Source organism: Chanodichthys erythropterus, chromosome 9 (genome assembly GCF_024489055.1).
Source record: "Chanodichthys erythropterus isolate Z2021 chromosome 9, ASM2448905v1, whole genome shotgun sequence".
NCBI lineage: Eukaryota > Metazoa > Chordata > Actinopteri > Cypriniformes > Xenocyprididae > Chanodichthys > Chanodichthys erythropterus.
Window position 1 is genome coordinate 14047719 of NC_090229.1, and position 23577 is coordinate 14071295.

The following is a 23577-nucleotide window of genomic DNA, read 5'->3' on the forward strand; positions in this document are numbered from 1 at the left end:
CATCAGAAACAGCTTGCTGCTCATGGGCATATTGACAGCCAGGCAGGTGGAAAAACAGAGAATAAACAAACAGCAGGGGAGATTCTTTCTGCTTGGGGATTGTGAAGTGATTCCCATCCGGGTCAAAAATGCATAGTGACCCAATGAGGCCAGTCGTTTAGACGCTGCAAGCAGTGCTCTGAAATGCACTGAAGTTTTGAAGCCAAAAAGCAGTTAAGGAGAATGAAATAAAATATGTGTGAGAAATGTAATGGGCTGTGGAGAATAAATAAAGTATGAAAAAAATGTAATGAGAAAATACAGACCCTAGAAACGTTGTCAAAACTTTGGGGTAAAGAAAGAACAGAGTGCAAGTGTGTTTCAAGTATGTAGTACTCACTGTATAATTGGCACATAACGGATTGAAGGCGTTGGTCCCGCAGATAAACAATCCACCCTGCCGGCTGAGCAGAACCTTCATGTAGTTACGGCACTCGTCCTAAAAAACAACATCATGAGAAAAAGAAGAAAGTCATTTGTCTCCTAAATCAAACTCTTGAACGAATTCCCCCTAAGAATGACATCACATTTCTCAGCACTTTCAATTTTATTCCAGGGATTGTTTGCATCTGTACAAACAATTCACTTGGCAAACCATAGGCACGCCACAGTGAGTCATTTGGCTAAACCTCGGTTCAATTGAACGCACATGTTTGAGCTCTGCACCTGTGAAGGGCTTTAAGAGAAGTGAAATAGAGATGGCTTATGTCATGCTCCCCCACGTGATGCCCCCCACCGGTGTCCCCCGCGTGTGCCCGCCAGCGTGGCACCATTTGATGGGCAGCAACCTGTGGGCAATAGGGCTACATGATCACAGCAATCTGTTATCGGATGAAGAAAGAGAGTGAGGACGTGTGGAAGAAGCCGGAGGGGGAGAAGTGGGAGTGAGTATTATTCCAGATGCTCAGGTCCTCACAGGGTTCTTGTTTTTCAGTGGAGAAATGAGGAGAGAGAGTATGTGAGAGAAATCATTACTATCTAATTTAATTTCCTTTTTGTTAGGTTTTTTTCATTTTACTTTAAATTATTGAATTAAACATTTTTATTTTCTAATTCTACACTATGATTTTATTTGTTAGTTTAATTAAAGAAATACATGACAAAAAAATCCTTACTATGCATTTAATTTCTTTTTTGTTGGATTTTTTGATTAAAATTTAATTCAATTACCTACATTAATTAAATATTTGTAATTTCTAATGTACCATACTTTGTATGGTTTTGTTTGTTCATTTAAAATGACAGCTGACAAACGGCACATTAAATCACATAAATGTCAGCCCACAATGCATTGCTATGAGCATGCGTAGCCTGTTTACGAGTCTCTCTGTAAGACAGATGCTTTTTTTAATCATAACGGCATTGTGTGTACTAATGGTGTTGTGATGCAGATGTATCCTGTGTGTGTATTTGCGTTTTTGAGTCTCTGTAGGAGCCCGGTGCACGAAGACCCCATAACTTTACTCATAAAACTGATTCAATGAATTCCTCCAAGAGTCCAAACGCTTGGCACGGCTCCTGGTCTTCTAAGCGATAAAGCACATCCCTTGGATAAACAACAACGGCCTTCTCATTCTCCTCCAGCTCTTCAATCACTATCACCTGGTCTTTCCATTTTCATCCCCTCATTTCATATTTTCAAAGAGGCCTGATTCATTTACACACTATTCATTAGTCCATTAGGGGGGTTCTCTCTCTAGTGCTGGACGTCCTCTGCACCATCAACTGTCCTCTGCTCGGTGTTTCACAATGGTTCTTTCCTCGTGCCTTTATTTTTCCTCTCCTACTACCAGTCCAATTATCCCTTTATCCTTTCTCTTTGTCCTTCTATAACCCACCCTTTCCACTTCAGCAGCATTTCTCCTCCAGACTGTTCTTGTCTCTGCTTTTCAATTTTTAGTAATTTATTGGCAAGATTGTTGCCAAAGCATCAAAACACACACCCACAAAAAAGAAGTAGAATAAGGTTTGAGAGGTTTTTAGTATTTCTGTGTGAAGTCACAGTGAAGGAGGTGAAGGTCTCTGTCTTAACCTCGCTGTCTCGAGCTCAAGTCAAGTCTCTTTTATTAAAAAATGTCTTCCCCTCTCTTCGATTTTATGCCCTGTTCCTGCATGCCATATTTATTCCGCTTACAGGACCTTGACTATCCCTGCAAATTCTCACTGTTGGTGTCAAGTACTTAATTATTTATACCGGGTCCCAGATAAGTTTACCACCCAAGCTTGTGTGTGTGAGAACCTTAGTAAAAAGGCGTTGTCTTTCTGGCAGATGTTTTTTTCTAACAGATGCTGAGCTGAACAAGTGAATTCCTCCTCTGTCTCTCTCTTTCTCTTCCTCTCTGTTGAGTCTCTAGACATGACATCTACACCAACACTGCACATCTGTGTAGAGTACTCCCTACATTCCTAGATCACTGATATCTTTATATCTAAACACATTCCTTCAAAATGCAGTCCCACAATAACACCATAAACCATCAACAGACTGACAGTGCCTCATAATGTGTCCAAACCAGACGTCATCAGATTGAAGCTTTCAACAAGTCATAAGTTTAAAGGGTTAGATCATCCAAAAATGAAAATTCTGTCATCAATTACAAACCCTCATGTCGTTCCAAACCCGTAAGACTTTCATTCATCTTTGGAACACAAATTAAGATATGTTTGATGAAATCAGAGTTTTCTGTCCCTTCATTGACTGCCTTCGCAACTGAAACTTTGATGCTTCAAAAGTTCATAAAATGATTGTAAAACTAATCCATATGAATAAAGTGGTTTAGTCCAAATTTCTGAAGAGACTTGATCACTTTATATGATGAACAGATTTAATGTGGTCTTTGTTCACATATAAACAATGATCAACAGAAATAAACAGAAGCTCAACCTAAACTGCTCGACACGTGAGAACAAACCCTCAAATGTGCTGCGTAGCACACAAGAATGAACCTCATTGGTTCTCGTACGTCAAGCAAACATGTCTGAGCTTCTGTTTACCACAACTGATGTGTGAGATGATGACTGTTTATATGTGAATAAAAGCCTAAATTCAATCTGTTCATCATGTAAAGCAGTGGTCTCAAACTGCAGGCCATTTACGGCCCGTCCTCCCCCTCTACCCGGCCCGCAACTAATCTCAAAAATAAAACATAATCCGGCCCGCTAAATTATTATTATTCCCTAGTTGCTACCTGACTGATATGCAAAGAAAAAGTCGCCGTTCTATGGGGGCATTCACATATCGCGTCACATAAGCGGCGCCGTGCCGCATTCTCCTTTCCAATGCGCTTTTGCTCCAGTGGCGTCTGTCGTTGCTATGCAACCATGAGCCGCGCTCTCAACCGCGTTGCTTCTATTATGACCGCGCTTGCCTAAATCACAGTAAAAGCACTCGACTTTAAGTCACGAGCGTCGATTTAAAACCACCGAAACGCGTCCGATGCAACCATTAAACGTTACCGATGTTCAAACGGCATCTTGGACAAATGTGTGTCAGCTGTGTGAGCACAAGCGCTGCCACGTGTCTGTCAAGAAACAGAGGAGTGTACAAATGTATTCAGGGATTGTATTTGTTCAGTACAGTGTTGTTCAGTGCAAGATTTTTATGTTATTTAAGCTAACATAAAGTAAGGGAAATACTTCCACTAAATGTTAAAAACTAATAATGTATGTAACAATGAGAGATTTTTATTTTTTGACAAAATAAAGTTATATATATATATATATATATATATATATATATATATATATATATATATATATATATATATATATATATATAGCTCCAGTTTTTTTTGTTTATTTCTTACCCCTCCACGCCACAAGTTTTACTGGTTTTGTTCCTAAATTACACCTTTTTTTTTTATTCCATGCACTTTGTTGGATGTGAGAAATTGCACCAGACTATTGCAATTAATAGTATTATATTAGTATATTAGTAGTATTATATTAGTAATAGTATTATATAATTATATTACACTCTGTAACAATGAGAGAGACACTGCTGTTTACATTTAGTATGGTAAATAAAATATTTATAGTATAGGTATAAAAACATTTTAGTAGGCCTAATGAAAGTAAATGAGAAATAATGCAAAGGAAAGGAAATTTTCTGAAATGTTGTCCTTTCTTGCGCTTGAATGTTAATATGGCCTTCCTATGAGGTGTCAATAACAGAAATGGCCCCCCGCCAATTTGAGTTTGAGACCCCGATGTAAAGCGATTGAGTCTCTTTAGAAAATCTGGACTAAACCGCTCAATTAATATGGATTAGTTTTACGATCTCTTTATGAACCGGCAGAGTTTCATTTGCAAAGGCAGTCTATGGAGGGACAGAAAACTCTCAGATTTTATCAAAAAGATCTTCATTTGTGTTCTGAAGATGAACGGGTTTGGAACAACATGAGGGTGAGTAATTAATGACAGAATTTTTGGGTGAACTAACCCTTTAAATATTTACTGCCAGTAACTGCAAGCAATGAACAACAGAACATTGTCGATCGCTTTCTATTTTTGCGATTAAAGCTCATTTGTTTTTGATCAATGCTCAGTTTTAGCATCGCCAATGATGGCAGTGTCCAGTTCTTGCTGAAAATGAAGGACTTCAGTTTGCTTAGTCACTGCAAAGTATGTTCAGCGTAATGTCGCATATGGTGTTTCACAGCACGATCAACTGCCTGGATACTGCACAATTCTGCACATCATTATCAACTAAGAGTGTAACTCATCTCACGGGTGTCCACTTAACCACTTCAGACACTGTTCCTCATAATAAAAGGGTCATATTTACAATAAACAAAACTAACTCTCAGAAGTTTCCATTACATGCTCAGCTGAGTCTGTGTCTCTAACCATGATAGGAGAAGGAATACTGCAGAGCTTTGAGAAGGAAAGAGCAGAAGAAAGTTGGCAGAGACCTCTTTTTCCCCTCTCAATCTCTCTCTCTCTCCCATGGCAATATTGTCATCTCTAGAATTCTCTTTGTAATTGCAGTGACAGCAGCCTCGGTCAGACAGGGACCACATTAACAGCAGGGGCTAAATTAGTGCAAATTTGCCAGAGAACACAGACTATGGGGTTGTGTTTATGTAGGATGTGTATGTTAACTACAAAAAGGATTGACTAAGAAATTAAGAGATGGACAAAAGGGAGGAGAAAATGATTGGAGTTTTGTGTATGTGAGAGAGAGGGATTGTGTGTATTTGTGTTTTTGCTCTAGGGCTAATCCACGCCCCCTCACACACTTTGACGCTGATGGCTGGTGAACACACCATGGGCTATCAACAACATTGAGAGCAGGCTAACTAAAGCAATCATGGAGCTTAAGGATTCAAAAGCTTGAGTGAGAGACAGTACTGTAATCATGACTGGGGATTGGAACGTGCCGTAAAAGTGTGTTAAACCTATACAACTTAAAATGGACCTGTCAGAGCGCAAATCCAAATGAACACAACAAAAACATAAGACCAAAAAAAAACAACAATAATAACAAATAGAATGCTAACAAAGTAAAGATGCAATTAGCCAGTGAGTGCTTGAGTGGTTCAATTAGATTCAGAATTCAGATTTAGAGCAGTTCACAATTCAAATGCGGTTTGGATCCTTTAGATTTAGAATTCACATTCATAGTGACTAACGCTCACTTATACACTCTAAAAAATGCTGGGTTAAAAACAACCCAAGTTGGGTTAAATATGGACAAACCCACTGATTGGGTTGTTTTGACCCAGCGGTTGGGTTAAATGTTTGCCCAACATGCTGGGTAGTTTTATTTAATTCAACTATTGTTTTAAAATGATTACATGTCTGGCTTAAATTTAGCCCAAAATAGATTGGAAATTAAAAATCAGACAAACAATTACTAGAGGCAACAATAATAATCAAAAGATGAACATTTATTAATAAGCAATTTAATACATGTTTATTATTTAATTATTAAATGTTAATTTCCAACATATTTTGGGTTCATTTTAAGTGATCAATAAAGTAATTTTTAAACATCAGTTGAGTTAAATAAAACTACCCAGCAGGTTGGGTTAAAGATTCAACCCAACAGCTGGGTCAAAACAACCCAATCGCTGAGTTTGTCCATTTTTAACCCAACTTGGGTTGTTTCAATCCAGCATTTTTTTAGAGTGTATTGAGAATATACAAATGCAACTTCAACTAAGAATTCAAATTCAGAATTTAGGTTCAAAACGGTTTCCAAACCAGATTCAGAATTACATGCAGTCTATTTAAATTCAGAATTCATATTCAGTTTGGAACCTTTAGATTCACAATCCAGATTCAGAGTGGTTCTTTTAGATTTACAATTCAGACTCAGAATGTTTTTTAATCCAGAATTTATAATACATTCCGAATTCACATTCAGTTTGGATCATTTAGATTCAGAATTCAGATTCTGCATGATTATTTTACACACAAACATGCAGAGAACATACTGTGCAGATTCACAGTGTTTCACTTGGGTTCTTTGTAGATTTTCAATTCAGATTCAAAGTGGTTATTTAATATTCAGCACATCCATGCAGGTGTGTAATTGGAAGTGTAGTGAGCTGCATCAGCACATTATCTGTGAAACAATCTGTCTAAGTGTTGTCAATCATAATATGTCCATAAACTGGCATATAATTTCTTTTCTGTATGCACTGGCTCCACCCCAGTTGCCTTACATTAAACCAACTCCAGAGTCCTTGTGTGTGTGCGCGCACGTGTGTGTGTGTGTGTGTGTGTGTGTGTGTGTGTGTGTGTGTGTGTGTGTGTGAGAGAGAGAGAGAGAGAGAGAGAGAGAGAGAGAGAGAGAGAGAGAGAGAGAGAGAGAGAGAGAGAGAGAGGAAAAGGGAAGAGACTGCATCTGCATTCATCAGAGATTCAAAATGGCCTCCTGCAGATCCAGCTGAAAGGGGCAGAGATGTGGAGATTGAATTTCCCTCCCAATTACAGCCGCGTGGCCTCTTAGATCAGCCGTGCAGAAACATTTAATTACCAAAACCAATTACCCTAGTGGCAAATGTTTCACAGTGAAACACACAAGGACTCACACATGAGGACTAGAGGACGCTGTGTATGGGTGTACAGCGCGCGTTTGTGCAGATGTGTGTGTGCGTGAGTGTGTATATCAGTGTCCACTCAGCGTGAGATCTTGGGTTCTGTTTAAGAGCTTGTCTCGTATCTCGTTCATCTTTGCATGACCTCTCATGTTTGCAGACTTATTAACTATAAGAGGGTAATTCTCTCCCTCTCTCTCCTTTCCCTCCCAACAACCCCTCTTTCTCTTGCCCTTAATCACTTTCCTTTATTTTATAGCTGACTCACCTTCTAAAGATGTTCACCCCCAATGCAATGATTTACTCATTCCAAATGTCACCCGTGTCATTATATGGACCATGTAAGGGGAGCTTTTTGAAGAATCTTCACACAGAAAAAAAAAAAAAAAAAAACAAAAAAAAAAAAAAAACCACAGACTTGGCTGACAAGGACACCAAAAATTAAGTTAAAATGTATTCACTGTTCATCTGCCCCTCAAGTGAAATATTAATTCAAGAATTAATCTTTAAAGTGTTATTTCAGTCAAAGGAAGAAAGTAAATTATACGGGTTTGGAACAACACACGGGTGAGTAAAAGATGACAGAATGTTAATCTTTAGGTGAACCATTCTTTAACATCTTTCCTGTCCACTCTCTCTCTTACTGATCCCTTCATTCCCTCATCTACTGTATGCTGGTCTTTCTCTCTGTCTTTCCATCCATCCCTAGGGCAGACAGGTGGGAGATCAGCTCGCTTTCTCCATTCCTTTGTATGTCTCATCTCACTTGCTCTCTGCTGTGCTTTTGTCTTACGCTCTCTCACCCAGATTCAATGTCAGGTGTCACTTTCAGTGTTAAATAAGTCGTTTTCTCTCTTTTTCCTCTCTTTCTCGCCTGGAGGGGATTAAGTCATCCTTCACTCTTCCCACACAGACACCTTTCAATAAAAACTCCCTTTCACTCTTATTGAAGTCAGACAAAATACCCAGCATTCCAGAAGACGAAGCAGAAAGGGTGTGTGAAAGGAAGATATCTGCAGTGGTCATGCGTGGGCAGTTGTGGGGACCGCTGGCAGCTTTTGACACCCCTCACTATTTTGCACACAGCACAGAAAAAAATGATTTCCTGAAAATTTGCCACAGGCAGCTCTTGTGATGGTACCTTAGAGTATGAGGAGGGGCACAAATAACGTGACATATATAAGCATTTAACATGAATAAATGTGTGTTGTTGTTTAACAGTGTGTTGTTGATATTAATGTTTGTTTGTATGGGTAGGGTTTTGCCTCAATTGCAGGGACCAGCCAATGTAGGTTGTACAATGAAAACAGCTCATTAAGCATAATAATGTCTGAAAAATGAAAAATAAATAAAACCATAAATTAAAAAAAATAAAAAGAAAAAATTATATTATAGATATATAAATAATAGAAAAACAATTGCCCAAAAAATGAGCTTACAAAAACCTTTATATATATTTTATACAGTATATACATGCATATTAAAATATATGGGTAAACAAATATAAATTTATATTTATACAGTATTTGTTTTTGTGTGTGTGTGTGTGGTCTTGGTAAACACTATGTTGTGGGGACAAAATGTCTTCACAAGGATGGCAATATCAGAAATCTCTGACCTTGTGGGGACATTATTATATATCATACTTATAAATCATACTAAATTATGTTTTTTGAAAATGTAAAAAATGCATAAAGTTCTCTTTTCCCCATAAAACATGGAAACCCTACATGTGTGTCTGTGTGTGTTTATATAAATATATACATTTAAGTAAATGTGTGTGAGAATATCCACTCACCTCATGTTTTCCCTTCATTCTACAGATTCTGATGTCATTTTTGTTGGATTCCCATGCCCTCTTCTGTAACAGAAGGAACTTTAGTAATGAGTGACTTTTCATTTCCAGCACAAAGTACGTGTATAAGCATGTGTGTGTATGTGTGTGTGTGTGTGTGTGTGTGTGTGTGTGTGTGTTTCTGTTCTCACCTTGCTGTAGAACATCTCTTCTCCCACCACGTTGTCCAGCTCCACTCGGAAAAGGTCATCTCTGACACGTAAGCACAACGAGAGAGAAAGAGTGAGACCACCACAAAGCAATAACACAACACTGAAAAATAATCCTATTCTTAATCAGAAAGGTAAGAATTAATATTTAAACATCTTAAATTAAATACATTTACTATTACCTCATATACCACAATTAGATTTAGACTTAAAACAAGAAAAAACTAAATCATTTAACGAGGCGTATGCTTAAAACAAGAAAAATAAACCTCACATCAAGATCAAACATCTTTTTTTTTTTGCAGTGAACAAATATCTGAAATCCAAGGACCTCAACCTCACACACTGAAGCATAATGTGCATTCTTCAAATGTTTAACAAATTGATATTACATTCTTGTTCCTACATGAATTCACCCAGATCCGCAATCTTAGTGCAAACACTCAGTTAAACGATTCACCACAGCCCGTCCTACATAATGACGATTCTTTGCATTATGATATGCCTGATTTCCCCTCCATAATTCATAACCCACCCCCACACTGCATGCGTGTTGCATGCAGCTCCTCATCTTGAACACAGCATCCAGTGCATTGGCACTTCCTGCAACCACTTTAATAATCTTTCTATAACCTTGTGGCATCTATTAAAGTCTCTATGAATCTGATCTCTTTTAATCATGGCGTGTTGGGTGTTATAGAGTACTGTGGTTTATGCCTGAATATTGATCAAGGACTAAGAGCTGCCATGCAGCCGAAGAGAGAGCCAGAGAATTTCAAATCTTGTGATTCTCTCACTCTCTCTTTTTCCTTCTGAAATGTTGTAATCTGTGAATTTGCCAAGCTCACAGACTAGCCCATGTTATTGCAGTAGTATTGATCTTATCTTTCACAGACTTCCATCTGCATCACTGCTCTGTGGACACATCAACAAAAATGTAGACTGTGTGTGTATGTGTGTTATTGAAGAGAGTCTGATGAGACTATAAATTATTCAATCCCTCTCTGTGTGGTTTGTTAAAACGAATCCCCCTTGGCCATTCCCTCTTTGAGCAGGGCGGCCCCTAAGTGCCCTGGTTAAAATTATCATACACTTACACAGTGCTTGCCTTATTTAGAGAGCACAAACTTTAAGCAGACACAATAATCCAAGCAGTAAAGCAAGAGGTCTGTTTGGAGTTCAACAGTACTGTCACATTTAAATGAATATAAAAACAGGCTTTATATTACACAAGGTTACCAAACAAAACAGATGGTTTGGACAAGACATGCAGACCATTGGCAAGAACAGAATAGACAGGGGCCAGTAAAACTCTTTTTCAGTCCCTCTGTTTGTATCTTTTCTGTTCTCTGCCTCTTTCTTTATCTTGTATACAAACTCTACTTTTTATCTTCTTTCAAAATTTCAATGCAAGTAACTCAACTTGCATAGTGTGCTATGGAGATAAGTGGTTTTCCATCTACTTATTGTTATGTGAATTTAGAGACATCACATAAAAATGCTGGATGGAAAAGAACAGGCAGCAAACAGGATACAGAATTACAATTTGAAGGAAGGAAGTAGAATTCAAATTCAAAACTAGTAAATTATGTCAAGACAAATTTTGATTGTTGGCTTAAAGTATTGTTCAATGGTTTTGAAAAGATGGATGGATGGGCGAGTGGATGGATGGATGATTGGATGGATGGATGGACAGACAGACAGAGTAAAGCCTTGTTCAGTGGTTTTGAAAATATGGATGGATGGATGGATGGATGGATGGATGGATGGATGGATGGATGGGTGAATGGATGGATGGATGGATGGACAGACAGAGTAAAGCCTTGTTCAGTGGTTTTAAAATATAGATGGATGGATGGATGGGTAGACAGACAGAGTAAAGCCTTGTTCAATGGTTTTGAAAATATGGATGGATGAGTGGCAGGATGGGTGGATGGATGGAAGGGTGGATGGATGGATGGACAGACAGACAGAGTAAAGCCTTGTTCAGTGGTTTTGAAAATATGGATGGATGGATGGATGGATGGATGGATGGATGGATGGATGGATGGATGGGTGGATGGATGGATGGATGGATGGATGGATGGACAGACAGAGTAAAGCCTTGTTCAGTGGTTTTAAAATATAGATGGATGGATGGATGGGTAGACAGACAGAGTAAAGCCTTGTTCAATGGTTTTGAAAATATGGATGGATGGATGGGTGGATGGATGAGTGGATGGATGGATAAATGGACGGACAGAGTAAAGCCTTGTTCAATGGTTTTGAAAATACGGATGGATGGATGGATGGATGGATGGATGGATGGATGGATGGATGGACAGACGGACGGACAGAGTTTAATTTATTCAAATTGCAATTCAGTAAATTCCTCTTCCTTTCATTCCAATTCGACTTCCTGCATGATGTGGCCAATTCATTTTAAATTCATACTTGGCAAGGAAGATGTTTCATCACTTGTAAACTTTGCACAACCCTAGCAATAAACTGAACAATTCAGAAATTTCCAAGTTTTTACTTTCCAAGAGATCAGAACTGCAATTTTCACCTGGCAGATAAAATATAAAACTCAAGTCATATCTACAGACCAGAATATCAGAGACCTGGCATGGGTTCTTTTGACACATCTTACATGGCAATGCCGCAATGCATTGTCATTTTCTTTAGAAAAAATAAAAATCTAGTTCTTTTTCTTAACCTCTATCCTTATTTAGCTTTCCCCATTTGATTTCATCTCACTCTATCTATCTATCTTTCTCTCTCTCTGGTAGATTGCCTGAAGGACAAAGTGCTTTGGCCACCTTTACTGTATTATTACATTACATTACATTTATGCATTTGGCAGACACTTATCCAAAGCGACTTACATTGCATTCATTGTATATTTTATCAGTTCATGCAGGACTGCTGAGAGATATATTATGCAGTACTGTGTGTTTGGCACAATACTATGCCCTTGTTCAGTGCTACAAATTTATGACCACACTGACGTGCAAAAAGGGCCTGAGAGACGCAGGATCTCTCATGGGGGGCCTGACTATATTTAACACATAGGAGACAGCTAAAAGAGTAAGTGTATATGTCAATTGCAGCACTACGGAAGAAGCAGGAGGTCTCACACCATTCGTCCCATGCCCTACGGCATCTGTGTGCAGCCCTGATGGCAGCTGAGTGCTTCATTTCTCTGCACCAGTAGAGGCCGTACGTCAGTCAGGCGGTGTTTCCATGACCTCAGAGGTCAGCCGGAACCTGTCCCGCACCGTTAGTGACAGGTTCGAGGGTAGAATGTGTTGAGTTTCACTCCTGAGCTTAATTGAAAGACTTGACCTCTCGATGAGGTCAAACACAACGAGGTGGCTGAGGCTTGATTTAATGTGACTTAACCAGGTCGCCGCTGGCAATCCAAGTCGCCCTCCTCTAGTTACTCCGAACGTTAATTATTTATACAGATCACAAAAGAAACACCTCATTTGTCTTATAGGTGTATTTATTTATTGCTTTTCCCCCAAGTCTGAGGCTAGTTTGCAGTCGAGAAATTTCTGGAGGAAACCAAGCATGTTTAAAAAAAAACTTCTGTCCTCTTATCCATGACCAGGTGTGGCACAAGGTAATACTGTGAAGGGGTTGAGAGGCTGGTCGCTTTCTTGGGGCACGGTCTTGAGCGGTTATGCTAATGCTAACAGGATTTAACCTGTCTGTACCTCTTATCACACTTGAGCATGCCGTTTCAGACTTTATTCAGTCAATCCAGGCCCTCTATATCCTTGACTTGAAACTTCACTGACTCTCTCTCCCGCTCTCCAACACAGCATTGCCTACTTTTTATTTCGCTCGGTGTTGCCGTTATTATTGAATGCTCCCTTTCGAGTTATCGGCTAAATAAATCTCCTTTTCCACAGAGGTCATTTTCTGTTGGCTATGGCAAACACCTCCATTTACATCAGACACTGATAGGTACATAAAGTTTGCTGACTGCACACAGAGGGGCTTGAATTTCATTGAATTACGCCGGCCACAGTTGTGCCACGTTGGAAAATGTATGCGAAACAGTTGCTCAGTTGAGCTTCTTTAGGCCAAAGACTTCTGGCCTTTTTAATGAGAGACTCCAGTCTGGGCATCTAAAGTCATGTGGCGCTTTGTGATATATTTATTTTTGAGGTTTAATTTTTGACACGGTCGAGCGGGCAGGTCATTTCCTGACACGGTATGAGGGACTTTATTAGAGTATGCCGCCTCCCCCCTGGACCCCTACAAATTTTGGTAACTATCACCATATGTTTGAACTCTCCCAATGGACGTGCCAACCATTTTTGGGAAGTAGGCTGCAAAAATTCACAAAAACAACTTATTTTTCTAAAGCGCCAAACCTAATGAAGTTTTATTTTTGTTTATCTATTCCTAACCCCGGCTGCTGTGAGGTAGGCAAAAAAAAAAAAAAAATGAAAGAAAGAAAGCAAAAACATCATTGACCCTGTGACCTCTTTAAAGTACCACACTGGCCTAAAATCCTAAAAAAAATTACATTTATAACCCAGTACCACCACAATAAGAAACACATTATGTGTCTTAAAGGGACAGTTCACTCAAATTAATATTGTCTTCATTTACATTTAGCCTCATGTCATTCCAAACCTGTATGACTTTTTCTGAGACTTACCAAAACTATTTTGAAAAAGATATGATACCTAATACCTAATTATTACTTGAAATGTTCAAACTACTATGATTTTATCATTCATAATATAAAGTAAATTAATTTTAAAAAATAAAATAAAATACAAATAAATAAAACCAAAATTAGCATCATGTGACATTATCACACACAAAAAAGATATTTTTAAGAATGTTTCAACTGTTTTTGTCCATACAATGAGAGTCAATGGGGTTGAAAACAATCATTTTTAAAAATATCTTCTTTTATGTTCCAGAGAAGAAAGAAAACCAGATTTGGAACAACACAAAAGTTGAGTAAATGCTGGCAGAATGTTAATTTTTAAATGAATTATCCCTTTAAATAGCTTTGAAAGCTGTTTAATTACCATCTACAAGAAGCAGCAATTCAGACTCTTGATCTCAAAAGAGATTGTTTTTGAATGTCACATAATTTACTTAAACACACATCTCCATGCAGGTAATTACAGATGCCGATGTAACAATAATTACAGTGTACGCCCAGTGTAACCAGCATTTTTTCACACCCTACCTGGCTCCGATGTAAAGGGTACGGTTGACCTGCAGAATCCTCTGAATGTGTAAGGGCTCCTGTCTGAGAGATGAGCGATGGGGTCGTCCGAGAAACACAGGATGCCTTCTTACCACTAAGGGAAAAAGAGAAGACGAAGAGACAGTGAATGATAAAGGGAAAGGGTTGACAGAGGGTTGTATCATCTTTTCATTGCACTTATGGGTGTGAGTGAGGTGATCCGTTAAGGCGAGAGGCGTTCGATCACTTGCGAGTCACACTTGAGATAAAAATGTTGACAGCTGCCTGTGGTTGCTCTTCAGTGGTTTTCATAGATAAAGTCTGTCCTCATCATATGTTCAGCCTAGTCGAGCAGTGTTGTTACCAGAGGCGTAAAATGTACTGAGAAATTGTACATATCCTGAAATCTGTTACCTGAAATATTTAATCTTTAAATTCATCAAATTATCAAATAACTATCTGGTTTTACAGTATATTTGAATGCAAGAAAGCTGTATCTGGAAGTAGGAAACATAATCTAAAATGTAAATGAATGAAAAACTATAAATAAACAAATTGGCATTTTTTAGCATGTCATTCTACTTTCTTTACATGAAAATATACAGCTGCTTTAATCTTTTAGGAATTATCCTGAAACCTGTTACCTTAAACTGTTACTTGAAATGTTTAAACTGTAAATTCATCTGTTACTTGAAATGTTTAAACTGTAAATTCATCAAAATATCACAACTATAAAATCATATAGTTTTTTGATATCTGAATGTAGTTGCATCCAGAAGAAAGAAAGCAAGGCAAGATCAGGGATAAAATAATACAAAATTATGTAAAATTATAGTAAATAAAGTAAAAGTAAATAAATAGTAGATAAATAGCTGAATTAGGGCTGTCGATTAAACACGTTGAATAGATTAATTACAGTGAAACATAACGTGTTAAAATTAATAACGCATTTAACGCACTTACCCCATCTGACATTTCATACAGTTGATTGATGACGAAAATGATGCAGAGCAACAACTCACTGCATGATGGAGCCAACAGAATATAGTTCGAATTAGGGCTGCAACAAACTATTATTTTGATAGTCGATTAATCGACTAATCATCGATTATTGCACTGATTAATCAGTAATCTTTGTTTGATTATTTCACTTTAGCAATTAGTTAAATTATTGAGTTATACTGTACTTTAACTAGTAAATAAAACAAGGAAATCACTTCAGCTTTTGAAAGTGTATTTTTAATCATTTTCAAGCCAACTGAATTGATGACTGATTTTGTGTGTGTGTGTGTGTGTATATGTATGTGTATATATATATATATATATATACACATACATATATACACATACATATATACACATACATATATATATATATACACATATATACACACACACACACATACACATACATATACACACACACAAAATCGAGTTTATGGTCATTGAATGGCTAAGGTAAATGTTACATTTTGTGTGAAATATTTGTTTGCAAGTTTTATTGACTTCTTTCTGCGGTTAAAACTCCGATTAAGTGATTACATTAGAGATGGATTCATTTCAGTAAGTTCAGTAAGTACTTTTTGATGTTTATTCATGTTTATTTTGCGCTGCATGCCGCTTGAACTGAGGTTTTACAGCGATCTGCCACTCCACGTTAAACAGCGCCACAACCTAGGGTTGGGCGATATATAGCATGCGATTGTCACGCGCATTTCGTCAGTAAAGGCAGTGATGGCGATTTAGCGGTAATCAGGGAACAGGCTTTACTGACGAAATGCGCGTGACAATTGCATGCGATATATCACCCAGCCCTACCACAACCACAAGTATTGTTTGAATCCCGTAGTAAAATTGATATAATTTAAAATCTGAGACTTAGTTTTATATCAAAAGTAATGCCGAGTTCAGACCGCACGATTTTCAGAGTAGTCGGGTCACTGTTCTTTTCACACTGAATGACTATCTTGGCCAGCATTCAGTCGCTGCTGTGTTCAAACTGCACGATGGATCGGCAACAGAAGGTTTCACACTGCATGACCTTACAATAGGATGAATTTCCGACAACTCTGTCTGGCACGCAAACTACGTTTCACAACCAAACACACGCGAGACCTGACAAGGAAACAACGCGCTATCACGCATGCAAGACCGGAGTTCTCACGTGGGACTGGCCATGCGTCTCAATCAGCTCCCTAGCTCGTGAATCAGTATATAATGAAAGTGAATGTGGCTGATACCCTGATCAGTGCCCTGACTACTGAACTAGGGAGCTGATTGAGACACGGTGGGATTATTATTAAAAATAGTAGCCCGCATGAAGCTTGAAATACGAATTGCCTGTGCGCTGATTTGCAGCGAAAACAACATAAAGAAAAGAAGGATTGTGTGTTCTGCAACGAAAGTTAGAGGAAAATACATAACTTTTCAATGTGCTGCTGTTGCGGATGGTCAAGCAAATGTTTGTGCTTTGGTTCTGTTTGATAGAATTGTAATGTTTATGTGAATGAAGCCATGCTTGCTGATATTGTGGTCTATAACTCCTCCCCGAACTCCACGCTGCTCTGTATCTTGCTCTCTCATTGGCTGTCGGTCATCGCCAATGTAGTTTTCAGTCAGAACACTTTTCACACAGCAGGATTTTGAATCGCCGACAAGTCCAGATATTTAGCATGCCAAATATCTCACGGTTTTAGCGATTCTCTCAGATCGCGTCTTTGCTCATTCACACTGCGTGATTGTCACTCGCGTGAACGAGCACCGATTTGCCTGTGATTTCGGGCATTTGTCGGCAATTTCTCAAAACCTGTCGCTGAGCCAAAATCGGGGTTAAAATCAAGCAGTCTGAACTCGGCTTAACCTGATCTGTCTTATGTCGGCGCGTTGTCTGTGTCCTCTTTGCTCTGTGATGCATCTTTCACTGTGTGGGACGTGTGGCGTGAGAACAGTGAGTTTGAATGAGAGTTGGTGGCCCTGCATGACAGTATTCTGTAGTTATGCTAAACGTTATGTATTTATATTTCACGGGTTCGACTTCGTTTGCACTATGTACTCCAAAGCGCTGACTTCTTTTATTGGATTGGATCCAGGAGGGCTGCATTACAGTAATGCGCTACAGCGCCCCACTGGTTACACCGCGTTATTGCAGGCAAAAGACTATTCGACAACAAAAATATTTCTCGACAATTTTTTATTGTCGATGTTGTCGATAATGTTGACTAATCGTTTCAGCCCTTGTTAGAATGTCCCTAAAATTCAAGATATGGGGCAAATGCCCGTTTTGAGTTTTTGTCCCATATTTACATAATATGATATAATTAAGCTATATCACACGAGCAAGGAGTGCAATGTCTCACGAGTGCTGTTTTTTTTGTTCTGCGTCTTGAATTAATTCTATGTTGATCAAATAAAATATTTCTTGCTGAAGCTACTTTTTGTAATGTCTATTTGATGCTTTACACAATAATAACTAAAAGTATCTCTTGGGAGTAATTTCTCAGCCAAATTAGATTAATTAATCTCCACATCATGTAAATAATTAGATAAAAAATTTTAATCGCTTGACAGCCCTAAGCTGAATTGATCTTTTAGGACTTTTAGGAAGAGGGTACCTAGTTCTCGATCATAAAGATGCGGTCACATTTATTGTTTGCTATGAAATTTCCCAGGGCGAAAACCAAATTTCCCAAAATAATACATCACTATAGTAATGAAATACAATTACTCAAGTACTTTACTCCCCTGTTTCTTACCCCTGTCCTGTATCTGTTCCTCTCTCAGTATGTGATAACACCCTCCCTAGAGCTTCCTGCAGCTCCCTGTCTCTTTATTAAACTAAGCGTTATAAAGCCCCTTGCTTTTCTCATCTTTCACCTTAGACAGACCTGAATGAGTTAAGCTGGGATGCATTCAATCAATATTATTGACGTGTGATCAATCACATGCCTGCTCTGCATAAGAAAGTGAAAGCTGAGAGCCTGACAGCACAGACGGGATCCAACCCTGATCCTGACTGACTGCATGTGAAATGGAGACATTGTTACCTTCAGTGGGGATGAAGTTCAGAGGTCCCGGTTCCTCAGGGAAGACCGCACACACCAACCGCAGGAGCCAGAAGAGCCCGATGAAAGGTTTGGCCACAGTCGTCATGGTAGCGGAGCTCCGGCACTATGAGAGGAACATGCAGAAAAGAGTCAGGTGAGGTGGTGATCTAGCAAGATTTCTGGTCACATTCTCTTAGTGAACAAAACTAGCACTCTAATAGACTCTAAAGCATCTCTATCGTCACCCCAGAGATTAAGATCAGCAATTAAGTCATCCACCAATAGAATTTGTGTCAGTCAGCCATAATGGTCCAACCGATGTGGTGTGTCACAGAACTGTCATCAAAGACACAGGACCCAGGACTGAACTGCCTGGACTCCTAACAAAAGGGCTTCACACTGAGCCAGAAATGGGGGGGGGGGGGGGGGGACAAAGCATGTGTGAGTGAGAGGCTCTGTTTAAAAACCTAGAGCTGTGCTGGTGTCTACTGCCTACATAGGCAGCATCTTAACTGAAATGGACATAGAAATGACTGATTTGAAATGCTATGCATGAGAAATATACTATAGGGATTTTTAAAAAGTGTTTTGTGAAAGAGTTATAAGCCATGAACCAAATCAACCAGCTACGAGGTGAATCACAACATTACAAACTTTGATTTGAAGCAAAAAAGTATTTAAAAAGTGAATAAGACAAATGTAAAAGATTGGGTACTTAACGCCTTTAATAATGGAAAGACCTAGAATGCCATGAAGTACTGCGAATGGCAATCAAATAAAAAATGACAAATGAATATAAAACTATAAAGTATTCTTTTGGCATGATTTGTCACGATTCCCTGATTGATGGAAAAGAATCATGAGTAATGTAGTTTTTCACCAGAAATTCCGCTGTTAAATGATTATTTGAAAAAAAGAAAAAAAAAAAGTTGAAATAATACAGACTGATGGCTTCAACAAGAGCATAAACCATGGATAAACAATCTTGTAGCTTACAGTAGTTTTGTTTTTTAAGGTTTATAAATTATTCAAAATCAGTTTTCCTATGGAGAAAATGAATGGGATTTTTTTACTTCCGGAACCCGACTGTTGCACACTATAGAGTTTGGTGTTACCACATGTTGTTAAGCTAACCAGGGTTGCCAGGTTTTCACAACAAAACCCACCCAATTGCTACTTAAATCTAGCCCCAATCACGTTTCATCGCATTCCCCAGGTAAAATTTGCATTCCATGTTATTCATGTTATTTAGGGTCGTTTTAACCCTTGGATAGGAAAAACAAACTGCGGCAACAGTGTAGTCCAATTCCGCGGGAAAAACACAATACCGAAGCTAACAATGACATAATCTAAAAATAATCATAAAAAATACAGCACACACAAATAATTGGTAAAAGAGTCAATTTTGATTTGAACAATAATCCTATTTTTCATTCAGAGCTGAGAAGTGTCAGTAAAAATCTACATTACTTGACTGTGATCATCTTGTCTGTTTCTTCACCCGATGCCACATTTACGCATTTGGCAGATGCTTTTATCTACCGCATTGAAAGCAGTTTTTTTTAATCAGTTCAACTTAGATTTTGACCAAAACAAATTTCTACACATAATTATACGCACATATAATGCCTTAAAATGCTGTCTACTGTAGGTACTGTCACCAAGTTTTTTTATTACAAAGCTTATGTGTGCCTGCATATGTAGGCGCTTGAAAAAGTTACCACAAGTAGAGATGGACTTTTAAATTGGATCCCTGAAAATAGGCAGGTATTATATTTTTTCAGAACTTCTGCCCTCTTGAAAAAAGATGGCAGAAAGAGAGATGTGATGGAAACACAAATGTCACTCAAATTAAAGTGCAATGCAATCTATGTGGAAAATTACCTCTGCACTTCAGAGAGGCACAGAGAAGCTCTAGAGAACTGTCACAATAGTATTGTCTGTAATAGTCTAACGTAATGGTACTGTCTGAAAAAGGGATTTCGATGGACAGTGATACATGTATGATTGTGTGTATCGTTTATTGGTTTGAGAGACACCAGCACCATTTTAATAGTTTGAAAAATCATGAGTAAAATTGATGTATCTAGTCGATACACACTTCAAACATCAACCAAGAAAAATGCAGTCAAATCCTTCCTGTTGTTCCAAACCTGCATGACTTTCCTTCTTCTGTGAAACACAAGAGAAGGCATTTTAAAGAATGTTTTCACTGTTTTTGTCCACACAAGGAAAGCCAGTGGGGTCCAAAATATCATTGGAAACCTATGACTTTCATTGTTTGGGGGTGGCGGGGGGGGGACTGAATGTACTTAAACGACATGAGGCTGAACAAATAATGAGAGAATTTTGATTTTTGAGTGAAATATCCCCTTTAAACTTCAATAATTATCTACTGTGCTTTGATTAAGAACAGATTACAAAAGAATCGAACAATTTGACAACATAACAGAAAGCCATTCTGAAGAGAACATAAACCAGAATTTATGAAAAGACACAGCATGCTTTTCATACCTAATGAATGTTCTGTACAATGAACTCTTGTTATTGTACAAAAGAACGGCTGGAAAACCTGGGAAATTACATGCCCAGTTGTCATGTGTTTCTGATATATTTTCCACCGTGGTCAGTAGTTTAAATAGCATGAAACTCAATATAAGAATGAATAGTGCACAGCTATCTCTCTGCTTGAGTGTTAACAAGCTGAGAACATTTGCTTTGAAACTTTAGTGGAAATGCAGTTTGTTACAGTCACAGTGCAAACATAAACAAATCAGCGTCAGTTGAGCTTTTCGGCACCGCAGCGCTAAGATGACACGTACATGTATTAATATCTGACAGCCTCAATTTCTTTATTCAAAAAAACCCTTCTCATTTTCCTGTGGCTAAGCACCAACTGAGTTACACAATGCAAAACAGCCAGCTCTCATTTGTCAAAGCGTGGCCTTGCTGTCCAAAACGCACACATGTACATGTACGCACACAACTACATCCATTGTGGGCCTATTTCTATGGTGAAATGACTTGTGACGTTTTATCAGGGCTAACTATCTTTCCAGGACATTTCTAGAATTCCTCCTATTGAAGTCGGAACAAGGCCACCCCACACACTAATAGTTCAACACCCAATGCAGCAAATTATGTTCAACAATAGGCTTACATGGAGAAGAAAAAGAGAAAATGAAGTGAGGCCAATTGGGAAATGGAGGCAGACGGAACAGGATAGCTAAAACTAGAAGACGCTGCCATAAGTCGGTATCAGTGATTCTATTGTCTTGCTACAATTAATCATTTACGAGTATGCGCCAGGCCTCACGCATTTAATTAGCATAATTAGAAACTCTGAGCTATAGAGTTTCAGGGGACGGCAAGCTAAACAGATGCAGAGGGGGTGAAGTAAATACAAGCTTGGATATAACTTACATCATCCCGCTTTTAATTATGGCAAATGTTTTGTGGCAGAGTTTATTCAGATAACATGATTGGTCCAATTACGTCATACTAACATTCAATGCTGTCCTAATAAAAATAGGGATGGGAATCTCATGATTCTGGACGGTTCAATATATTTTTTATTTTTTATTTTTTTTAATATTTGGAAAAAAAAAAGTCTTTCAATTATATTGCCAAATGTCAAATGATGATATAATTTTGGTTAAATAAATAAATTGAATACATTAATTGTACAAAATGTTTGTTTACATAGCCTTACATAAAAAAAAAATCTAATAAAAATGTCAAATTTATTAAAAAAAAAACTGACAAAACTAAATCTTTATTTACACGTTATCTTATGATTAATCAGTCAGTAACTATAATGATTTAATTACCATGACCCTTACAACAATACAGTAACAGTGCAAGCTGTATATGTTTGATTCATTAAAAGAATCAACTCAAAGACTCACATTTACCATTGTATGACAAATTTTGGTGGGCGAAATCCAGTGATTTCAATAGGAATCCATATATCACATCACTACACATTTGACAACAACAAAGGACATTTTTTGCCCGTGAAATTGACTGCACATCAAAAGTTATTTGTTTATTTGTTTTATTTCTGAAATGCTGGTTGTGCTATACGTGTTTGACTCACTAAAAAGATCTGACTCATAAGAATCAATAGTTCAGAAATCAGACTGCACTAGCTGCGCTGTATATGTTTGATTCACTAAAAAGAATTGACTCATACGAGTCATTAGTTCGGGAATGAGATAAACTGGTCACACTCTATGTGTTTGATTCACTATAAAGAACCAGCTCAAACGAGTCTTTTGTTTAGGAATCAGACTATAATGATTGGGTATACTTTGCATTTCCAAAGAATGCACAAGCAAAAATCGCTATCGGAGCTGGATGGCCAGGAAAGAATGCAATTTCTAAGTCAGCAGGTAGCCCAGATCCAAACTCATGCCATTAGCTGAGCCAGTTAACATTTCAGAGAGCTTGAATCAGAGCAATGTTCAAAAAACCCACAGCATTACAGTGTTTACTCTCTTAGGAAAACCACATACAAAAACAAAAAAACAACTTTTAGCAATTAGACTTTAATACTAAAAATTAAACTTTAAAAACTTTAAAAGACTTTAAAAATTAAACTAATAAGTTAATTAATTAATATTTGGCTCAACCAACAATAGTAGGATTCACATTCCTCTATAGAGCTACTCCTATCAATGTAATTACTAACATTTGAGAAGGTAATTATCTGAATGAGGTCACTAAAGATACCGTGAGAGGAGCCTGATGACCGGCCATTGAAAAGCTGTTACTTAAGATAACAAATCACTTAGTTAATCAATAATAGCTTGGTAGCGTAGGCTGCTTAATGAACTCTGATCTACTGCCAATAGTCTGAGGAATGATTGGTCAATTGAGACCCGAGAACAATAACAGAGGAAGTGACAACTCAAAGCTGGAGATCACGATGAGTAGCTGCCTACCGGAAAGCAGATCTCCATGCTAATGTCAAGCTGCATCCCGGGAATTTCAAGGACATTGAACCTGGTTGAAATTCAAATGCTTTGTGTTTGAATTCGATTATTATGAGCCCTATTCTTTGCCTTTAAAAGGCATACTGTTCTGATGATATGTATTCTGGGTAAAAGAAGAAAGGCACTGATTTCATTACAGACCCCTGAGGGATTTGAACACGATAAATCATCTAAGGATTTGAGAGCAAACTTCATTTATGTGTGTCCCAGATAAAATACTGATAATGAGTGTAGAGAATGGCATT

The 23577-nt window shown here is 38.0% G+C and overlaps 1 protein-coding gene across 2 annotated transcripts in view; it reads right to left on the minus strand.

Moving 5' to 3' along the window:
* sema6bb (sema domain, transmembrane domain (TM), and cytoplasmic domain, (semaphorin) 6Bb) overlaps window positions 1–23577 on the minus strand; it is a 143550-nt gene that overhangs the window by 53979 nt on the left and 65994 nt on the right. For both annotated transcript variants that reach the window (XM_067394677.1, XM_067394676.1), the window contains 5 exons: window positions 18336–18459; window positions 14293–14407; window positions 9072–9132; window positions 8884–8946; window positions 380–478 (listed from right to left, as the gene is read on the minus strand). In XM_067394677.1, the coding sequence (XP_067250778.1) occupies window positions 380–478; window positions 8884–8946; window positions 9072–9132; window positions 14293–14407; window positions 18336–18441 (444 nt within the window). In that variant the 5' untranslated portion in view covers window positions 18442–18459. The remainder of the gene's footprint in view (window positions 1–379; window positions 479–8883; window positions 8947–9071; window positions 9133–14292; window positions 14408–18335; window positions 18460–23577) is intronic.